Source organism: Mastigoproctus giganteus, chromosome 10 (assembly GCF_048544385.1).
Source record: "Mastigoproctus giganteus isolate SK-2022 chromosome 10, ASM4854438v1, whole genome shotgun sequence".
In the NCBI taxonomy this organism is placed as follows: Eukaryota; Metazoa; Arthropoda; class Arachnida; order Uropygi; family Thelyphonidae; genus Mastigoproctus; species Mastigoproctus giganteus.
Window position 1 is genome coordinate 171,520,380 of NC_143584.1, and position 23,565 is coordinate 171,543,944.

A 23,565-nucleotide genomic window follows, 5' to 3' on the forward strand; every position below is an offset into this window, starting at 1 on the left:
GTGCAGCATAAGCCTCAGGCTTCCTTGCACCATATGGCTACTACTACTACTACTAATAATAATAATAATTTACCACCAAACTGTACATAACTTATCCAATCCCAAGACCAAGGAATACTGCACTCTGTGAAGGCTAAGTATCACTCACTTTCATGAAATGTACGTTACATGTGGTTAATGTTGGCAAGCCTCTAGAGATATTTATTAAAGAATTTAGCTTGAAGGACATGCTTTGGTTCATTGCTAGTGCCTGGGAGAAGGTACAAGCATCAACACTAAAGAAAGGCTAGGATAAGTTGTGGCCTTCCTTGATATTTGATAATTCACCAGATGAAAATTTTGACAATGACTTTACAGGAGTATTAAAGAAGTTATTCATGAGTTGCTTGAGTATGCAAAATGTGTTACAGGACCTGTTGGCAAGGATCTAGCAAGTAGGGTAAATGAAGAAAATTTGGCCGAGTGAATGGATATCGAAGAAGAAACACCTGTTGTTTATCACCATACTAACTCTTAAATTATAGACACTGTTCTAAATCTTGATGAAAACAATTAAAGCGATGAAAATGAAGCAGGTGCAGCTGAAAGACCTACTATTGTCAAGTTAATTCACCCAATTCAATTAACCTTTGTGATGGGACAAGAGGAAATGAATCTTAATTTGACATGAAAAATTACACAGGGAAAGATCAAAGCACAGGAAACAACTTTACGTGGTATGATATATTTAAAAACATAGCCAAGAAGAACATGAGCCATAGCAGCAGGCCTACCCCTGAAAATCCTGTGGCTTCAGCTTCATGTACCCTGGATGTTCCCTTCCCCTGCAATAGCACAGAGCCATGGTGAAACAGTCAACTATGAAACAGACTGTAGTCTTGAAAGCCCTCTACTTCTAGACATTTGTGATTAGCTCTACAGTTCTTGTAAATTGGGAGTAGTAATACTGTAACGTTATTTGTAAGTACAGTAATTAATAAATCTGTTCTATTTATATAGCATTAAAGTATTTTCATTGAATCATTTAATTCACATTTAACTAAAATAATTCTGTTTCATTGATATTAATGAGCATATATCATTTATACTAATGTACCTGTATTTCATTTAATCATTTAATTTACATTTAATAGTTGCTTAATTTAAGGATATAGCAGTCATGGTACATAGGGTGTGCATTAGTGGGTCAGAGGTGTACTGTTGAATTATATTATGTGACCTCTGTTGGTCCGGCAAAACAGATAATCCAGCAAGACTAGGGAAACAAAGATGATAGAAAATAGGTGGTGTACCTGTACAAAGTCTATAACATACCTAATACTTTGAACATTTCTGCCATAAACAAAGAAGAAAGTAATTTTTGAAAACAATAAGAAAAAAAACAAAGATTTTGTAAATTGTGGAATTTATAAAATTTGCAATCTGTTTCTTAGTATGGACATGACCAAGGTGTATCTAGAGATGGAAAATAAAGAAAATCAATGCTTAATTTAATTTTTGTTTGTGAATGATAGCAAAATAAAGTCAGTGAAATTTTTTAAATTTACCAAGCACTTTCCATGGTAAGCCAATGTCTTGCCTCGAAGCCACAACCAACATATGTTCATATGTTCTTCGCCAGTTGTATCACACACTCGGGATTCAGGTTCCTCTTCACAATTGTGAGTATTAGCTAAAAACAGAGCAGTACTTGATATTATTTTATTACCAGCCTTTCTATATACAAAAAAAGAAAGAAAAAAAAAAGAAAGAAAGAAGGTAACTCATTTCTTATAAAACACATGCAGATATTTCAAATATCTCAAGAAAGATATTTTTATAGTAGTAGTGCTACCTTTTTAATAATACTTTTGAAAAAATACTCACCACAATAAAACTGAGGACAATGCTTATGACCACTAGTCAGGCAGGTCTGTCTCCTTGCTACACACCTGCAATGATATTACATTTATAATTAAAAATTTATTTGCCATATATATATTTTTCGAATTGTATTAAAATTACTTTTAAAAAAGACCTTTTATATTCATAAAAATTTATTATTTTCTATTTGCACTGAATGCAGATAGAAAATAATAAATAAAAAACCTAAGGAAAAGTACAATATCATGGAACCTGGTTGAAAAGTCATTTGTATGAAACAGACTTTTGGAGTAAACAGTTCAGATATGCACTGGTCTAAAGTAAGAACCTAAGACGTTAAGATATCTATGCAAAAGACATCCTCAGCATAGAATTCCATTGGCTGCTGGTGAAAAAAAAAGTGTGATGGTCACATTTATTTTTGCTTTATTATCCAATAAAAGTGATGACCTCTGAATGTGCCTTTTTAGGGAGGCCAAATATGTGGCAGTCACAAGGCAATGAGTGAAGGTAGAGTGTTCAGCATCTGTGCTGTGCTGTGGGGCAACAATGAAGAATTTTTTTTTTATTGTGGTGTGTGTGTGTGTGTGTGTGGAAGGAAGGAGAAACAATACTTTCATTACTGGCTCATGCATTTGGTCTCCAAACCATGGTGGTGGCACTGTGATTGATGAGCCAATCTAAGAAATATTCACCATGCTCATGATGGCATACCATAAAACTTATGGTGTGCCATCATGTAAAAACTTATGCATAGTGTGTGGCATTCATGTGCTCAAACATTTTTCTACCCACACTCTCTGATAACGAAGTTGGTCCTGCAGTATTCTGTGGGCACAACCAAAGTTTATATTGAGATCACTGGAAATCTTCCACACAGCTCATGTGACCTGGATGTGGCAGGTCCTGGGTAGACTGATGACACGTGAACTTTTTACACTGTTGAAGATGGTCTACAGAGATCATCCACCTGGCTGACAGTTGTTTCAATAACGACCTTATGTGCTTGACCTGGATGTGGCAGGTCCTGGGTAGACTGATGACGTGAACTTTTTACACTGTTGAAGGCCTGTGGTATATTTCCAACAGTTCACCCTATAAAAGGTAACCACATAGTTATAGTTGTTCACTGCACCTCAGAAATGGTATAATCATGTACTGAGCATTTGGATACATCATACTATTTACAATTTCACTAAAAAGGGCTTAAGATCAGCAATTAATTTTATAAAAAAAAGTTAATCACACACCAACCTGAAAAGGGAAATTTTGACAAAATAAAATAACAATATAAAATATCACACATACTGAGTTAAAAAATAAAATACCAAAACCAAAGATATTTAAAAGTTTCAAAAATAAACCATATACAGTATATGAAGCTTTCAAAAATAAATCCATTTTATTTATCAACAGAACCTTTCAGCAAAGCACAGTGATTACTTAAATATCACAAAATAACTGGAAGAAAATTCATTCATAACACAGTCCCTAACCCTCACCAAATTATCAGTATCTTTTTGCATCTGTGAACTGGAAATGGCTTGGGATCTTCTGAGGTGCTGGCATTTATCCTGTTTTAACTTAACTCAAAAATGGGATGAGTGCAGTGATCCCTATTCTGAATTAATGTTATATTACACTGAGTGCAAATACACATCCTCAAGCCACTTCTACAGTCAAAACTTCTGAGAACCTACTCTAATCACATCTGGTGAGTATGGGCTTGGCACACCCAGGGTCCTGAGCTGGATATCATCATTCTTCTCTCTCTTGGTGATTCCTTTCTACTTCTCTCTCTCAGGGTAACTTGGAAATTTTTTTTTGGCTGGTGCAGCATAGGCCTCAGGCTTCCTTGTGCTATATAGATAATAATAATAATAATAATTTTACTTCTATCCAGCAAAGCCCCCTGGATAGAAGTAAAAGGGGCATGATGGCCCAGTGGTTAAGATACTGGACTACCAGCCTGATGGACCTAGGTTCGAATCCCGCCTTGGTGGAAACGAATGCAGCTCTATTACGCTGGGAGACCGATATAATAATAATAAAATGATAATAATAATAAACAAAACTGCGAAAGTTGCTCCACTGGACTTACCTTCCCCAAGGTCGGAGCGGCGGCTGAGACAGACAGTGGTGCCATCTGGTGTCACTCACGAGAACTAAAAAGCCGCTGGACATAAGCCGAAGCTAAACAAGTCCACCTCCATAGATGGATGATGCCACAGAGAAATATTAATCATACTGCATCGATTGTGGTGCAGGATAAAGTCACTCGCATTCAGGCCTTGGGCTGAGGGGTCGATTCGAAAAGTTGGAGACAGTCTGTCTCCCAAGCAAGCAGTGGAGAAATTGGCACTGTCACCCATAAGGCTACCACAAGAGAAGGGCAAGACTATCCAGCTCCACCAACTGGAAGTGCTTCCTGCGCAACTGCGCTAGTGACCACCCAGGAAGGAAGAAGACGATAACGCATGAAGTGGAGCATCGAAAGGAATGAATACGTACATCATATGAGAGCATACTATGAAATAACCAGGCTAGATACTGATATGACAATGTACAGGTCACAACTACATACCAAGTGGTTGGAACAATTCCTGGATATTCAGGTCACCGAACAGCGATTAGCAGACCAAAGAAGGACCATCGTCACAAAAAACCTAATAGCTCCTGCCATCTTGGAAAAAATCAAGCAGGATGTGAGTGATCAACTACAAAGCACAAAGAATATGGTCAATATGGAACCAGAGGAGGAAGAGCAAGAAGAAATACAACCCAGAGTAGCTGAAGTGGAAAGAGACGAAGTCATGATATCCAGAATAGAAGACGAGTGGAAGAAGGCCCTAACAGAATTCAAAGGAATGGACCCCACTAGTACCCATGTGATACCTAAGCAGAGGCCAAATAAAATCCTGTGGATAGTAACAGACCACCTCAATCAGCAAATAATGCCACAATGCTGGAGGCTATCCACACAACTGTATACTGTGCTGCCATAGCAGCCACTAGGATTAAATGGAAAAGAAACGAGAGACCAGCAGCAGAACTGAAAACAGAAGGAACTGCCAGCTTGGGAAAGAAGAATTAAGAGTCAAGATAGGTCAGTTGACCCAGTACCAATAGGGTAATAAAAGTAAAAAATTGATTGGAAAGGTGAAGAGCATCTTCAAGAGAGACAGCGTCCATAGCAAACACGAGATCAGAAATCAGAGAACAGGAGAATACAGAACCCCCTTGCACTCAGCAAGAGACTACACCGATACAAAGAGAGCTCCCAGAAGAAAATAAACAATTGAATCTTCGATGAGGACCAAAGAGCCTTCTACAGGAAACTGGGTGAAGATGAGAAAGCAGGAAATGGACCACCCGAGAAGATGATCGAGGAGTTCTGGGGAAATATCTGGAGCAGTGAAGTAAGACATAACAGCAGAGCCCCCTGGATAGAAGTAGAATGGAAGAAAACCAAGGACATCAAGAGATGAGAGAGTGGGAGATTCAAGAAGGAGTAAAACAGTCGATCAGAAACACCCACAACTGGCGAACCCCAGGAATTGATAACATCCACAACTACTGGTACAAGAAGCTCACCTGCACACACAAGCACCTAGCAGAGCAGTTCACTCGAATGATAAGGCACATGGAGACAATCCTGAAGTTTCTCACAGAAGGAGTCACATATCTGAAGCATAAAGATGAAAATACAAGAAACCCGATGAAATACAGGCCAATCCGGCCTCCCAACGATGTACAAGATCCTGACCAGCTGCATAACCAAGAAGATATCAGACCACTCAGAGAGTCAGAACATAATGGCCAAACAGCAGAAAGGATGCAAGTGGCAATTAACCATAGATGCTACAGTTATGGAGCAAGCCTACCAGAAGTACCGCAATCTATACACAGCTTACATCGATTACCACAAGGCCTTCAACTCCGTACCTCATAGCTGGCTAATAGAGACACTGAAGATCTACAAGGTTAATCCGATAGTGACAAACTTCTGTCTACCACTCAACCCACTATCCACCATGCTTAACGGTAGCAAGTACGGATATAACTTCAAAGAAAGGACCTGTACACCCTCACCCACCTGATGTACATGGATGACATCAAGCTCTATGCGGCAACCGAGAAGCAACTCCAGCAACTACTCTGGATCACCGAAGAATTCGGTAAGGACATCAGATGGAATTTGGTCTAGACAAATGCAAGACCCACACACTGCACCAGGGAAAATTAGTCAGCCGAAACTACCAGCTGCTGACTGGTAAAGAGATTGAAGTTATGACAGAAGGAGAGACCTATAGGGATGATGCAGGCTCAGCAGTTAGAGCACAAGGAAATCAAGAAGTGCCTGACCGAAAAATATCACCAGAGACACAGAAGCCTGCTAAAAGCAAAACTGAATGGAGGGAACACAGTTAAAGCCATAAACACCTATGCAGCTCCAGCACTAACATATACCTTCTTCGGGGTTATAGATTGGACTAACACCAAGCTAGAAGATATCATGTGAACGACAAGGACAATGATGACCAAGAGCCGCCAACACCACCTGAAGTCAGCAGTGGAGAGACTAACAATAGCTCGGAAAGAGGGAGGAAGGGGTCTGACAGAGCAACAGAAAACAGCGATAGTTAACCTGAAGGATTACTTCAAGAACAACACAGCACCACTCCACCAGGCCATAAGGAAGATAGATAAGTGGTATACCCCACTCAACCTAAGCGAGGAATCCCCTCCCACCCAGACAGCCCAAGACACGAAGCCAGAAAGATGGGCAAAGAAGACACTACAATGACCTCCATCAAGATCACATCGATAACATTGCCTCCAGTGCATGGCTCACAAGCAGGACGCTCTTCCCTGAGATTGAAGGATCCATGCTGGCCATCCAAGCCCAGATAATCAACACCAGAAACTATAGAAAATACATCACAAAGGAGCCCGGAATGTCATCTGACACATGTCGACGATGCCACCTGGCCTCAGAAATGATCCAACACATCACCGTGGGGTGCAAGGTGATCACCCAGACTGAGTACATGCATAGACACGACCAGGTAGCCAGGATAATACATCAGAACGATGTATTGTCCACAAAAGTGTACCATACTACAAGTACAAACCCCAGGCAGTACTAGAGACCCCCAACTCAAACGCTGTACATAATAACGGATAAGACCATCCCACACAACAGACCGGACATAACCCTTGTGGACAAGATGGAAAAGGCTTCCTACCTGATTGACATAGTGGTGCCCTACACTAGCAATGTCCAGAAAACTCATGAGGAAAAATTAGGAAGTACACGAACCTGAGGCATGAGGTCAAGGAGATGTGGCATATGCAAGAAGTAATGACCATCCCCAATCATTATGTCAACCACCGGTATGGTGCCAAAGACTCTACATAGAAGCCTAGCAGCAATAGGTCTCCCAGAGAACACCTAGAAAGAACTCCAGAAAGTCACAATCCTGAACACCTATAGGATAATCAGAGAGTTCCTTGACCAACAGTAACACCAGATATTACAACCACCCTATATACTTGGTAGCAGTACCCATCACGGAGTGGAATCCCCAATCAGGGAGAAATAATAATAATAATAATAATAATAATAATAATGATAGCATGTAGGGGGAAGAAGTGATTTTGTGTCTCTCATCATACAAGTACTTGGCTATGGCAGACTGCCCATAATCTGCCATAGGGTACCAAATTTTCTCCCTCTAAATGCTACCATCATAGGAAGAAGTCAAGTTTTGGCACCAAAAGTGGCCTGAAGGCTCATTTTTCTGGCCCACAAAATATAATATTAATTAGGACAAGGATCGTTGCATTAACCCCTTCCTGGAACATTTTTTCCAGAAAATGTGCCTTAATGGATCGACTTTTTTTATTTTACAGATTAAAAGTATGCATCGTGCGAATACTCATTGTATAGTTTTTTGTCATTTATTAATTATTTCATAGAAAATACATGGGAGTAATTAACCCATTTGGGCTATCCCGAGTTATCTTGGGTACGCCAAAAAGTGTGCAAATTATACAGATTTTTTTAATAAATTAGCGCTTGAGCTAAAAGAAAGGCACAGAAAAAGTCTTCATTACTCATTATATAAATAAATTTAAAAAATCAAGTGGAACGCACAAGCAGTAACCTCCCACCACAAGCAGTAATTGCGAACTAACTAAGTTCTGACACACAGCCGCCACAAGTGGACAGGCAAGGTAAGCGTTGCTTATGGGCAGAAGTTCAAGAGGGTGCCGAAATATTTTTCGATATTATTTTTGTGGGTTCAGTATTCTGCATTTAGGATGGCAAATTATATTTTGCTTACTGGCGGCACAGGAACATGCAATACTGTTCTGACATTGCTGTACAATATAAGTAAAATGAAAACCAGTCATTTGCTGCCAGGCATAAGAAAATCCTGAGAAAACTCTGGATTAACCTGCCTAATGTAAAATTAGCCAGATAAATACCAGGGAAAATACATTTCAGTCCTAAATTTGGAGGTATTATTGTTTGCTTCAGGTATTATTGTATCCCGAGATATTTCATGTATGTTCCAAATAACTTTTAAACCTAAAAATGAGATATCTCGGGATAATCCGTGAAGGGGTTAATCCCATCTCTGAGTTAGTGATATTTAGATGGGATTAATGCTGGTACCTGATTAGATCTTGGGTCATTTCTGGTTCCACCGAGGACTCTGTGCCATGAAGATTCTGTTATATTTAAGTGATCACTGTGCTTTTCTGAGATGGTCTATTGATAAAGAAAACTCATCTGTTTTCTTTATCAATACACTGCAAATTTTTATATGCTTTTTTTGAATGCTTTTAGATCTTTTTGGTTTTAATATTTTATTATTAACTCAGATATATATATATATATATATATATATATATATATATATCTCTGAGTTATCATTCTGTTATCTCCATTGGTTTTAATGCACTATTTATATTAATTTAAGTTTTAGCCATTTGCTGCTTTGCGCGATGCTAATCTTAAAACCACAGCCTCTCCCGTTTTATTTATTTTTTATATAATATATGGTCCTGTCTGGTACACTTCTCACCACATTTCTTCTTATCTGCCTAAAATTTACTTTATTCTGTGTATTTAAAATACTGTTTTAAAAACTGATTATAGAGGTCACTAGCCATCTATTTTTTCGTTAGTAGCTGTTTCATTTGTTTTGTTTGCAGCTATCGTATTGACCTCATGTAATTTCGCATCGCCATTTTCAGGTATAATATTTTTAATCTTCTACTTTTTATAATATTCACCCTTTTATCTTAATTATATTTTCATTATAATACTGCGTAGGGACTACCTTGTCCATACTTTGTAAGAGATACTTTTCCGGTTTTTTTTTTTTTTTTATATTTATTTATTTATTTACATTTATAAATTTTCTCTTGCATAACTATGGGCAAGTATGGAAACGCAGTCCGTTGATGCTAATTCAGGTGTAGTCCCCCGATTAAATACCTGATTTAGCATCAATATTTACTTTGCTGACATCAGATTTCATTTATTAGTTTCGGAGTACTGTATTTAGCAAATTTTTCCCGCCTTTATCTGATGTAGGCTATCGTAACTTTCTTTTGACATTTTGATATAATTTTTTAAACTTTCCGGCTGTTTCGAACTTCCATCTTTTACTTTTATTTATCATATTAATTATAATATACATATATTTACATTTGCATCCATTGCTGCTGCTTTGCGCGCTTCGGTACATTTGCCATATCCAGTTTATTTAACTCTCTGATGTTTTCTGTTTTTACTCTTTAATACAATCTTTTATATATTATATTATTATATCAATTTAAGAATTAGTTATCTGCTGCTTTGTGCGATACTGTTGTTTAAATTACACCCATCTCTGTTATTCAGTCTTTAGATGGTCTTGTTTTTAACTCCGGTTTGCCATTTGCTGGCTTCAATCTTTATTCTATAGTTAATCTATTTTTTCCTTGTGGCCTTTAGTGTTGCTTGCATTGGCATTTATATTATTTTATATACATCTGCATCCTTTGCTGCTGCTTTGCGCGCTTTGGTGCATTTGTTTGTCTAAACGATTTTTATCATTCTGTTATCTCCATTGGTTTTAATGCACTATTTATATTAATTTAAGTTTTAGCCATCTGCTGCTTTGCGCAATGCTAATCTTAAAACCACAGCCTCTCCTGTTTTATTTATTTTTTATATATATATGGTCCTGTCTGGTACACTTCTCGCCACATTTCTTCTTATCTGCCTAAAATTTACTTTATTCTGTGTATTTAAAATACTGCTTTAAAAACTGATTATAGAGGTCACTAGTCATCTATTTTTTCGTTAGTAGCTGTTTCATTTGTTTTGTTTGCAGCTATCGTATTGACCTCATGTAATTTCGCATCGCCATTTTCAGGTATAATATTTTTAATCTTCTACTTTTTATAATATTCACCCTTTTATCTTAATTATATTTTCATTATAATACTGCGTAGGGACTACCTTGTCCATACTTTGTAAGAGATACTTTTCTGTTTTTTTTTTTTTTTTTTTATATTTATTTACATTTATAAATTTTCTCTTGCATAACTATGGGCAAGTATGGAAATGCAGTCCGTTGATGCTAATTCAGGTGTAGTCCCCCGATGAAATACCCGATTTAGCATCAATATTTACTTTGCTGACATCAGATTTCATTATTTATTAGTTTCGGAGTACTGTATTTAGCAAATTTTTCCCGCCTTTATCTGATGTAGGCTATCGTAACTTTCTTTTAACATTTTGATATAATTTTTTAAACTTTCCGGATGTTTCGAACTGCCATCTTTTACTTTTATTTATCATATTAATTATAATATACACACATATATATATATATATATATATATATATATATGTGTGTATATTATAATCTGTTTGAGTATCCAAACTATACTTATACACTGTGCTTATTCCAACTGTTTATTCCAAAAGTCCATGTTTCATCTGTTTGCGTTTTGCTTTGGTTTTTTTTTAGGAGCATTAGCAACTAAGGCCATATTGCTCTGGGGATATGCGGCGGTCATTCCCTGATCTTTCCGCATCCTCCGTATTTGGTGGTCACAGGCTCGAACCCTGGTCTAATCAAGAAGCGTGTGCTACGCACTGCTGCTCCTGCCCACCTGTCTATGAGGCGCCATTTTATCTGTTATTTGGATATCCTTTTGCTAAATGAAGGAGAATATTGTGTGCTAATTTGTACATTTTGCAATACTTCTTTCTCACCATAAATGTCTAAATACTTGTAGCCTTGCACCATTTCCTTCTGTGAAAAGAGAAAATTTTCTCTTTTAAACACAGATTTTACTCTTTTCAAATAGTTTTTGAAAGTTCCTTTATTTAAGAAAAATGTGCATAAGTAAAACTGAATTGTATTTTCTGACTTAATAATTAGATTTTTAATGCTACCTTGTTTTGTTTTGTTCCTTTACCTCATATGTAAAGGGTTTGCTGGCCTCTGTTCTGGGATCTTCCAATAATTTCATATACCCCAATTCAAATTATTAAAAAGTATTATTATTATAATCATAAACAGAAACTTTTTTTATACAAATTCCAGCATGGAGACATCATACAGTTTAAACCAAGTATTGCAACTTACTCTGCCGTGGATATAATTTTTTCCTTTGGTAAACTACTTACCTCACTATATGCTAACACTGATCCAATTTAATGGATATATCTGCTGCTTATTCCTCCCCATGCCACCTCAATTTGCATGGTTTGAAAATAAACAACTACTTTTTATTGCTTTTAGACTTAATTGGACAATATTAATTTTATGCACTATAAAAAGAAATCACAATTAAATCAATTATAAACTCAAGCCAATGCCACTTGTACAACTTAAATGTACACCTTAAAAAAAGCAGAATCTGATTAGTTGATTTTTCCTCTCTCCTCCTATTTGTTTGGTGGTTGGTTGCAAGTGGGTAGATTTTATATTTATTTATATCATTGAAACTATAATAAGTAAAAAAAAATAAAATCTTACTTTTGGTGATGGTGATGACAGGGATTAGGGTTGCATGGGTTAATTTCTGAACATGATCCTGATTCAAACTCTCCATCTGTTAGCTTTGCACATCTGGAGTAAAATATAAATATTAATTATCTGCACTCTGTGCTAACCTTTTTAGGATAACATTTTTATAAGCTTTCAGATTAATTCCAAAAGGAACATATAAAAGGGTTGCACATGAAATGTTGATGTATTTCAATGTTTCTTAAGAAACTAATGTTATTCATTGTTAAAAACATTATGAATTTTCATACTTAAGATTCTTGAAAAACATTCTTATTTTACCACATGTTTAATATGTCCCCATTCTGTTTGTAATGACGTATCATTGTGTCATGACAAAAATCCAATGTGTGTAATGATGCAATGATACATATCTTCATTAATTTCATGATACAATGGAACAATCATGGCTCTCGAGTTCATGAGCAAAGCAGGTTTCATGCAGAACAGCTTCTCTCCAAAGAAATCCCGCAAGGAAAAAAATCAGGTAGATTCAAGTCTGGACTCAGAGGTGTCCAAAAAACCTGCAATGATCAGGATAAAGGTATAACAAAAATTTTTCAAATCCAATTAAAGCATTTGTTGAACAGAATGTAGAGATATTCCAAGCTCATGTGCTGTTTTTTTTTTTTTTTTTTTTTTTTTTTGTTGACTTTCCTGGACAATACTGCACTTTAACTGGAGATTGAACACTGACCATACAAAGTAATTTTTGTTCCTTTACACAGCCTTCCTCTTCAAACTGTTGTGATAAATGTGTTGTGTAGTATCATATTTGTTGCAGGTGCTTAATAAGTTGAAGGTGAACATCTCTGTGCAGCAGTTGTCAGGCATGACTTCTCACCATTTTGCTTACTGACAGGAATATGTGGAATTCATGATCATATAAAGTGCTGTGACTTAATGCTGCTCTCTAGTGAATTTTGCAGGGAAAATACTGCTGCAAATTTTAAGTGAAATTCAACTAATTGTTCAGTTTTAATTAATAAAACTAATGTGTCAATGTTACAACATTTGCCACTCTCTGTATTAGGTGAAATTTTCTTAAAATGATTCGGTTTACAATAACGTGTTGAGTAGCTTCCACTTAAAATATATACAAAATAGCCTATATTACTAAAGGAACTCCCCGGTTTACATAAGGGTGGTTGCGTTCCGTGGTATGCTACGTAAGTCGGAGGTGCCCCAGTAGCCAGGTGGGAAGGAGCAGCAGCAGCAGTGCATAGCACACGCTTCTTGATTAGACCAGGGTTCGAGCCCATCACCACCAAATACGGAGGATGCGGAAAGGTCAGGGAATGACCACCGCATATCCCGGAGCAATATGGCCTTAGTTGCTAATGCTCCTAAAAACCAAATAACAACAACAACAACGTAAGTCGGAATTTCCCTAAATAAGCATTCAGGGAAATTCTGCACTTGCAACTATGCAAGCTGAATTTGATAGAAGCAAAAAAAAAAAAAAAAAAAATTCGACAAACATGTAAATAGAATTATTCAATTTTTTTATCTCATGCGCAGGAAAAATTACAAAAGTACAAAATTACAAAAATTTCAAAATATAAAATTATAAAAAGAGAGAGAGGAGACAGGCATAATGTCAGCAAGTTTTACCTTTCGAGCATCATAGCCAGAATTAACTCTCCAGCTGATAAGCATGCTGCTGTGGAAGTTGAAGGCTGTGGAGATTTAGAAGGGTTTTTTCCCAACACATCACAACATTTCTCTGCAGCTGCAAAATTGGCACTGGCGACTTCACCGCACATGTAAATGTTTTGGAAACCAGCGCAATGCTTGAACCTATTAAACCACCCATTGATTGCCACGAACTTGGCTTGGGGTTCACTGTACTTATCCTTAATATTTTCATAAATACTTCTTGCTTTTGCTTGAATGCCCATTGGACTCAGGGACACTCGCTTCTGAATATGATTTTTCATCCATATTATTAATAGCTTTTCCATCTTTTATACAGCACCTGAATGCTGTTTTATGATCACTGTTGGGGCGGACTGGCCCCAGTGTGAAATACGTTGATCCTTGAACATGTTCTTTTATATGCACACTGTCTCTTAAAATAGTATTCACTATTGAAGCAGCGAGACCTAATTCCATGCAACAGATGACAAACTTTACCCTGCTTTGTACTTCTTAACTAATCATCTTCATTTCTAAATCAGTTTTGTTTCATTTCCTAGCACTGCCAGCACTTGCACTTTCCATTGCTTGCTTTCCCTTCATCATTGTAATAAGTAAATAGGAATGAAGAGAAGATTCTGAAAATTTATTTATGTGTTTTATATGACTGGAGATTTCAGTGAAGGGGAAACATTTCACCATAATAACGTAAAAACCCACTCCAGTTATCGGGATTATTGCAAATGCAATGAGATCGAGTTTACTACCAGTTTATTATTATTAGCCGTATGGTGCAAGGAAGCCTTTTTTTTGGCTGGTGCTTATACTGCACCAGTCAAAAAAAATTTTAAAAATTTCTGATTTACCCAGATAGAGAGAAGGGAATCACCATGAAAGAGAAGAATGATGATATCCAGCTCAGGACCCTTGGTCTGCCAAGCCCATGCTCACCAGATGTGAGCCCCTGTTTATAATAGATTGCACTAACAGAAAAGTGCAATAAACCAGAAAGTGAAAATTGTTTTATGGTAGTGACCTCCAGAAATGTGTTTTAGAAAAATATCACAAAAGCATTCAAAACTGATTCTTATAACGGAACATGTGATAACGATAAAAGTGTAGTGCAATTTCCTTTATAAAAATGACCTTTTAGAGAGATAAATAGCTTAGTTATATAGCGAAAATTTCGACTTCCAAGGTCTTGGAACGAATTACCAAAAAAAACAATGTATTATTGGGTTCACATTACAATATTTTCATGATACCTCCATTTATTCCTATGGGATGCAAAATACATCTCCACGATTTTTTAAAGTTTAAACTGGCTGGCAAAAACTTATGTAAAGTCGAATTTGCATCAGTCGAATATATTACGTAAATAGGGGAGTTCCTGTATGGGCTATTTTGTAAGTCTTACCATGCTACTCTCTCTTAACAAACTTATCTAAGTAAATTTTCATTTGTGCTACTGCTTTGTGTCATTGTACCATTTCTTCAGAGTTCCTTTCAATTCTTAATTTATCTTAAGAATTGAAAGGATCTCTCTCTCTCTCTCTCTCTCTCTCTCTCTCTCTCTCTCTCTCTCTCTCTCTCTCTCTCCCCAGTACTGTCCTTTTCTACAGCACTGTTCAGGGTGTTTTCTACAGATATTTCAACAAGCAATGTTTTTCTGAACTGGCATCTTAATTCTTAAAACTGGTCTGGCCATGTGCATCAACCAGCAGATCCATTAAAGGTTTCAACTCCAAACTCACCTATCTAACTTTTCTTCTTTCTTGCTAATTCTATCTACTGTTCTTTGGAACAGTCATTCTCCATATATATTTTCTGAAAAGTTGCAACCTATAGAAACCGAGGTCGTGTATTAAGAGTTTTTTCTCATTCTATTTTGACAATCCTCAATTCATCCAAGATATACTATTCCCTTAAAAATACAATAAACTATTTCCTATATCATCAACAGCCCACAATGAATTGCTACATATTGGATTCTTCTATTAGAATCAATATTTACTAATAATGTGTCTTCATTATTAATACCATTTTGAATTTTTCTGCAGGTTTTTTTTTTAGACTATATAGGAGTAAATCTAATACAAGTAAATTTAATTCAAAATACTTCAGTTTATATTAAAATTATACAGTTTTCTAACCTGGCTAAACAGGGACTCAGATAGCTCTTGCCATTGTTTCCACAAACAGGAACATAATGATCAGGACAGTGACAAGGAGCAACTAAACAAAATTTAAAAAAATTAAACAGAGAAATTTCAGTATCCTATTACAAATACATGAATATCTGATTTTTATCAAACCCTTTTATGAAAAAAGGTCAGCTATGTCAACCATGGCAATACTTCATTCAACAGGTATTAACCTATATGCACAAGAAACAAAATTTTAATTGTCAGTTTTATGTCCCATCAGATCATATTGTGCAGTGTATTGTGTTTTAAAGTGACCCAAAGTGGGTCACTTAACATTTGGGGGCCAATTTATATGTTGTGAATGCTGTAATACCCAGCACCATCTGCCTGAGATCAGTAGTTAACTGATCTCAGGCAGAGGGCCAGCAATCTTTCTTTTTTTCAGCAATCTAATCATATTTTAGTTAGAATATGCTGCTAACTGCTCACTGCACATAATAGTATGTGGCATTAAATTTTCAACATTCCAAAACTTATGGAGTACTGTAATACTCCAGCCCTTTACCTGTCATATATATTGTCTCTTCAAATGTATTGAGAAACATGAAGAAAATGGAAGTTTATTTTTATATAAGTCAATAATGTGTTGGTCCAGACTGGTCTGAATGACTGCAATGATCCCTCATAGGTTTTTGCCAGTACACAATAGCAACTGGCTAGAATTTGCCACCATTTCTCCTTCAATGCAGTTGCTATCAAAGTGGACTGTACATGCCTTGCCCTGATTCACCATTCTAGCCAGTATGAATGGGATTCAGTTAAGAATTCTGGAGTGGCAAAACAAACTCTGAAACCTCATTTTCATCAAAAGTGAACATAGTGATTGTGGTTTTTTTTTTTTTTTTTTTTAAATGTACAAGTGTTTGTTCATATGATCAGAAGATACTTAGATAGTATGAATCAGAGCTGTAATACTCAATATGTTCTACGTTGATAATAATATAGTAAATTAATAAGAGGAGTTTACCTCAATATAGTACGTGGAACACTTCCGTATGATACCCTCCAGAAATTAAAACGGAAAAAACGAAAAAATCGACAACTTACCGGTCCATTAAAGTAAAATATAAATAATTAAAGTAAAATATAAATAATTAAATAATCAATTTAACACAATTCAAAATCAATTCAAAACAATTAAAATTCAAATTAACACAATTAAAAGAATAACGAAAATAGGAAGGAAGATCGTTTTGAATATTTTCGTTATTCTTTTAATTGTGTTAATTTGAATTTTAATTGTTTTGAATTGATTTTGAATTGTGTTAAATTGATTATTTAATTATTTATATTTTACTTTAATTATTTATATTTTACTTTAATGGACCGGTAAGTTGTCGATTTTTTCGTTTTTTCCGTTTTAATTTCTGGAGGGTATCATACGGAAGTGTTCCACGTACTATATTGAGGTAAACTCCTCTTATTAATTTACTAGATCAGAAGATACATGCTCAAATGCTTTACAAATAACTAGAAGAATGTGTGCATGGGCCTACAGCTCCAAATGCAGATATGCCCATGATAGATTTGGAAACAGGATTCATCAGACCAGGCAACAGACTTCTACATGTAAGTGGCCCAGCATTGGTACTGACATGTCCATGCAAGGCACAGTTTCTTGTGTCTTGCAGAACATGGATACCTGTGATGGCTGTCGACTGCCATAGCCTATATGAGCCAATTTCTGGTGAATAGTCCATGTGGATATCAGTCTTGCTATTCCTATGTTGTTCTGGGTGGTTAGCTGGGCAACTGTGCTGCATCGTTATGAGATGAGACACATTATGTTCACCATGGGCATCAACCACACCTTTCTGTCCCATGTGTGACCTTTGGCTGGTTGTTTGACCACTATTGAGCCAGTTATGGTAGACTCACAACACCACAGTAGGTCCATGTTGACTCTTGTTGAGATACTGACACCTGTGCATCTTGTCCCCAGAATAATTCCACATTTGAAGTCATAAGGATTTCGTATGCAAGAGTATCTACAAGGATGAACAAATTTCATTCTTGCAGACACTCACAAACTGATCGCCAGATGTGTGAACTACAATCTTATACCAGCCATTCCCAATTTTAAGCCTTCGCCAGAATCACAGAACAATCTATTCTTATAAAAGGGGTGTAGTGCAAAGCTAACTCAGTGTATAATTAATTGTGCATGCATGTTGTGCGGTGCACACTGTGAATTCATCCAAACGGATGCGGCATGCTGTAATGCAGTTACTAACTACAGGAGTATTGTCAGGTAACTTTATTATTTTTTTTTAATTTAAGCTATTTACAGGAAGTATTATTTGAAACAAACAAGCTTTAAAGAGGATGCAAACAACAAAAAAAGATAACTCTCAGTCTCTCTTGTTGGATCATTAGTAATCCAACAAGCATGAAGGAGAATGACCTAATACAAGCAAATCACTATATAATGCTTTACGAATTATGAAGCTGGAAATTGTTGTTAGCTGGTACTGTATATACATTATGCATGATCACTTGTATTATAAGACGATATATGCTCAAAGGCTTTACAGGTAATTAGAAGAATGTGTGCATGGGCCTGCAGCTGATGGTGCCCTTATAACAGGAAGAGTCTGTTTAAAAACCAAGGCTCTAGCACCAAGGAAGGCTCATGTATATCAGGGTTTGTCTGGAAACACCAATCCTGGCACAAATGAGCAGGTTTGCTTCTTTTGCCCTTTGTTTCTTTTTTTTTCCTTTTTTTTTTTTTTTTTTTTTTAACAATTACATTGTCTTGAGGCTTAAAGCAATATTTGACAAACTGGAATTTTGAAAAATAAATATTTTGTAAAAGTCCAATGTGGGGGTTCAAAATTAGGTGTTAACAGACTAAGGTATATGCTAGATCAGTGGTCTCCAAAGCGGGGTGCAAGAGATGTGTAAATGTTTTTTTTAATACTTCAATATGCGGCCTTGTTTGATCATGCCATCAATCATGCATGTTCAAGTACATGCATTTTGTACTTGAACTTCAATTTATGTTGTGTATTTTTTTATTTGTGATCTTTTAAAATAATATGTGATTTTAGATATATATAATGCCTTCCATGTAAATGATTTATAAAAAAATATATATATATTAAACTTATATATTTAATTTTTTATTCTGGGGCACGCTAGTCCTTTTAAGTAAAATAAGGGTGCGTGACCAAAAAAGTTTGGAGACCACTGTGCTAGATAACACAAAAATGTGCATAAAAATGTGCAGTAGTAAAATGAAAGTTATTCTCAGAGAATAATGGCAATTCCAGCATATCACTCACCTTAAAAAAAGTTTCTGTGGCCTACAATATGATTGGATGGTTCACTACAAGCAAACTCGTTGATGTTCATCTGTGATTGTAATCATGCCTGGAAACCACTGTTAATCAAACTGTACATGAAATGAAAAAAACTTTTGCAAAATGTAAAGCAAGCAAGCAAGCAGGTTTTTTCTTTAACAGTTACATTATTGAGGCTTAGAGTAGCATTTTTCAACCGTTTTGAGTAACAAAACACTTTGAAATAAGAACAAGAAAATCTGGAACAAAAAATTCTAGAACACAAAGAACATAAAGAGACAAAGTGATACTTCTCTCAACAGTGCAAACTTGTGTCCCCCCCCCCCACCCAGGGAGATGCACTCTCACACTGAAGTATGAGGGACACTTTTACAGTGGATTAAATTGGACAGAGACAGGGAAGTCATAAGTATTACTTCTTCAGGGGAACATCAATGTTCATTCACTGAAATATGATCCTTTTTGGAGTCCATAAGCAATTCTGTGCCCGAACGAAGTGTTACTTTTTTTTTTTTTAATATATAAAATTTATATAAAGTTTATTTTACTTATTCACTTGAAGAAAAAATAAAAACTTTGCCTTTATGACTGAAACAGAATAATTCAAATTAAATTCATTATGAGAATTTTTTTTGTATAGATATTGAATATATTTTCATTTTATTTTAAAGTGCATCAAAATATTGAAATGCTGACAAGCACTAATTTTTGGTAAAATATTTTGCAGAACACTTTGGCAATCCTTGTGGCACACCAGTGTTCTATGGAACACTAGCTGAAAAACATGGTTTACAGTGCCTTGTTGGTAACGGTTAAGCTACTTCAATGCATGTGTGCATTTCTTGATTAAAGACCTCTTGTGTTTATCAAAATACAACAAATTTTTAACCCTCACATACAGAAATAAAAGTTAGTCACATAAAGAAATTTAATTCTTTAATTTTTGTTTTTAAATGCAGAATTCTTGGGCTGTTGGTCAAAGTATGGTTTGTGGTATGGCAAAACAAGAAGCCTACAATTAATGCAAACAGACAAATGGTCCAAGGAGATATTTTGTAATCAGAAACAAAAATTAAAGACTTAAAATTTATTTAGACAAATAACTTTCATTCTTACATGTGGATTAGTTGACCAAGAGCTGCTAGTCAAAAATTTGCAATGGAATGCAGTAGAAACAAGAAGTTCATACAATCAAGAAACATATATGCATAATGAATTGCTGAAGTGATTACAGCATCACATTCTAAGACTTAAGATGACTGCAAATGTACCATCTTGCTTTACATGTTGAAAAACTTTATCTCACATATACTTTGACTGTCAATAGCCCTTTGTGGTAATCAGGAGTAACAATGAAAGATATTAGTGCCTTTCTGGTAACTGCTTAAGCTACAGAGTTTAATCATCAAAAAACCATTTGGACAGCTTCATTTGGTAGTTGTTTGATAAATTTCTTTTGGATGTTTACTGGTCACAAGAGAGTGAGTGATGTGCTAAAATTGGCAGAATAATTATCTCCAAGTCCCATCCCTCCATTCTTATATTTTATCTTTAGTAACCATGTGTCAAGAAATGGATAATGTATCCAGGAAAATCTACAAAAACCTACAGCGAAAGGGAAAATTCCCAAGCAAAACTGATATTTGTATAGATTTGCAAAATCTATAAAGAATCTTGACTCACTCTAGAAGTGAATGGGAGGGAAGTGCCAAGCACTCTACATGAAACAGTGTAAATGCATCTCATATAACAGATTTATACTTGTATTATATAATACAACCTGAAGTGACAGTGAAATGAAACAGGGAGTGATTACTTACCCAAAGGCAATTTTGAATATTTCACATTTGTTTCTTTACAAAGCTTGTGTGAACATCTAATTTCTCCTCCATAGCAAAGACAAATGCTACAATTCTGGTGAAACTGTGCACCATGAGCTGCAAAAAAACAATATATTTATATCCACTGCAATATCAGTATCATTTCAACTACAGTTAAATTTAACAATGAAGAGTTGTGCACCCAGATATTTTGCTTGGTTGGAGTAAAGGCTCATATGTTTCAAAAAATGTGTATTGAAATTAAGTTCAAATTAATATGCATTAAGGAAAAGAATACAAGAAGAAAGTAAGAAAAGTATATAATGAAGCAAATATTGGTAGCTGCAGTGCATTCAAACTGCATGTTGCTTGAATAAAATAATACTGAACTAAATTAAAAGTAAATATGCAGAATGGTGAAGCCAATAAAAAAATATACAAAACAAAAAAAAAAAAAAAAAAAACATATTTATGTACAAAAACAAAAGGAGGGGGAAAAAATTAGGAACAAGGGTATTGTAGAGGAATACATTCCTAAATCAGTTTAGATGCTATAGCCAACAGAACAAATTTAATGGCACCCACAGCTGAATTAAGTGAAATGTCACTACATACAAAACTAAAAACTTACACAGCAACAACCTAATATGAAATAAAAAGACCAGCCATTGAGCCCCATCTCATTGGAAAAAGGCCACAAGGCCTACAATGGGCATGTAATCACTTCATTTTGAACATTGAACAAATTAGACATTGATGCAACTGGCAAATAATCGGCAAACCGACATAATACATTTATATAATGGTAGCCATTACATAAATGTATTATGTCGGTTTCTCACTGCATAATATGTAGTTGTTACATCTTATGCAGTGAGAAAATAATATATAGCAGAAGAAAGCACTCCAAAAATTGAATTTTAAAAAATGGCTATGGCATATTCAATGATAAAAAATAAGAAAAAATAAAAAAACGTGTGCCTGGTATGAATAAACATTTTACTAGGTATTTGACTGCTTATTCTTATTTATAATTTTATTATTTTTTCAATTTTTTATACTAAAAACTTGACAGCCATTTTTTTAAAACTCAAGCAGCTATAGCTGTGTAACTATTCAGAATTAGACATGTTTATATAAACGTTTTCATTATTTTCAGGTCCTGAATCAATCCAGAAAATACAACCCAAATCTTATGAATACATATAATAAAGTATACATAATAAAGGGTTTGGGTGTAAACCATGGTAGATGAGATTTTTGTATAAACTAAGTATATTGCATGTAATGAATACTATGGGAAAATCTGGATCTACATTAGTAGCTTTTACAGGCAAAAGCACATGCCAGTACAATTACATAATATAAAAATAAAAATAAGTTCTTGGAGGGGGGCGTTTAGCCATAACTTTTTATACCCATAATTATGAGAGGTTCCTAGGACTCAAGGGAAGTCCCCACGTACTGGAGAGGTGCAAATGTATCTCCAATTCACAAAGGGTGACACGAATAATTACAGACCTGTTAGTTTGACTTCCATTCCAGGGAAAATAATGGAGTCACTGGTTAAAGAAGCATTGCAGGATCATCTAGACAAGACAGCAGTAATAATTCAGGCACAGCATGGGATTGTTAAGGGAAAGTCTTGTCTGACCAATTTGATTGGATATTATGATGTGGTCACAAAGGAACTGGATGCAAAAATAATTTTGATATCATATACTTGGATTTCAGGAAAGCTTTTGATACTGTTGCACATGGAAGACTACCGTACAAATTGGAGCAGTATGGCATTAACGGCAAGTTGCTACAATGAATAAAAGGATGGTTGAGTGAGAGAAGACAGAGAGTAGTTATCAATGGACACTGTTCTTTGTGGACTAATGTTATTAGCAGTGTTCCCCAGGATTCGGTGTTGGGCCCATTGTCGTTTTGAATATTTATCAATGATATTGATGAAGGTATATCAGGCTTAATGTCAAAGTTTGCAGATGATACAAAGGTTGGAGAGTTGTTAATAACAGTAATGAGAGTACGCTGCTGCAACAGGATCTGGTTGCAGTTGGGCAGAGAAGTGGCAACTGAAGTTTAACATTGACAAATGCAAAGTATTGTATATGGGTAGCAGAAATCCCAGAGAAATGTACCAACTGGGTGGTGTTACACTCAGGGTAGTGGAGAATGAAAGAGACTTGGGGGTAATTCTGCTGTCAGATATGAAGTTTTCTCAGTGAAAACAGACTACGAGAGTAGGTCATGGGGTCTTGTCAATGATATACAGGAATTTTGGAAGCAGGGATAAGGAGGTGATTATCCCTTTGTGTAAGGCAATGGTCAGGCTACACCTTGAGTACTATGTACAGGTCTGGATTTGAGGAAGGATGTAGAGTTGCTAGAACGAGTACAGAGAAGGGCAACAAGACTGGTGAGGGGAACAAAGGAGTGCTCTTATGAAGAGAGGCTTAAGTTCTGCAAATTGCAACATCTGGAGACTAGGCACCTGCAAGGTGATCTGGTTGAGGTGTATAAGGCCTTGAATGTATTGAGCAGGCTCAATGGTGATGAGATTAGCATTAGCATTAGTAGAGGCATTTGATGCAAGAAAGCAAGCTTATGCAGCATCAGCCAAAAAAAAAAAAAAAAAAAAAAA

General features: G+C 35.8%; 1 protein-coding gene across 2 annotated transcripts in view; it reads right to left on the reverse strand.

Annotated features, from left to right (window-relative positions):
- The window catches only part of LOC150079482 (reversion-inducing cysteine-rich protein with Kazal motifs-like), a 275,557-nt gene that overhangs the window by 33,311 nt on the left and 218,681 nt on the right, over positions 1 to 23,565 (reverse strand). For both annotated transcript variants that reach the window (XM_090382723.1, XM_090382722.1), the window contains exons 15-19: positions 20,916 to 21,032; positions 15,740 to 15,821; positions 11,919 to 12,011; positions 1,867 to 1,931; positions 1,548 to 1,672 (exon numbers count right to left, since the gene is read on the reverse strand). In XM_090382723.1, the coding sequence (XP_090238849.1) occupies positions 1,548 to 1,672; positions 1,867 to 1,931; positions 11,919 to 12,011; positions 15,740 to 15,821; positions 20,916 to 21,032 (482 nt within the window). The remainder of the gene's footprint in view (positions 1 to 1,547; positions 1,673 to 1,866; positions 1,932 to 11,918; positions 12,012 to 15,739; positions 15,822 to 20,915; positions 21,033 to 23,565) is intronic.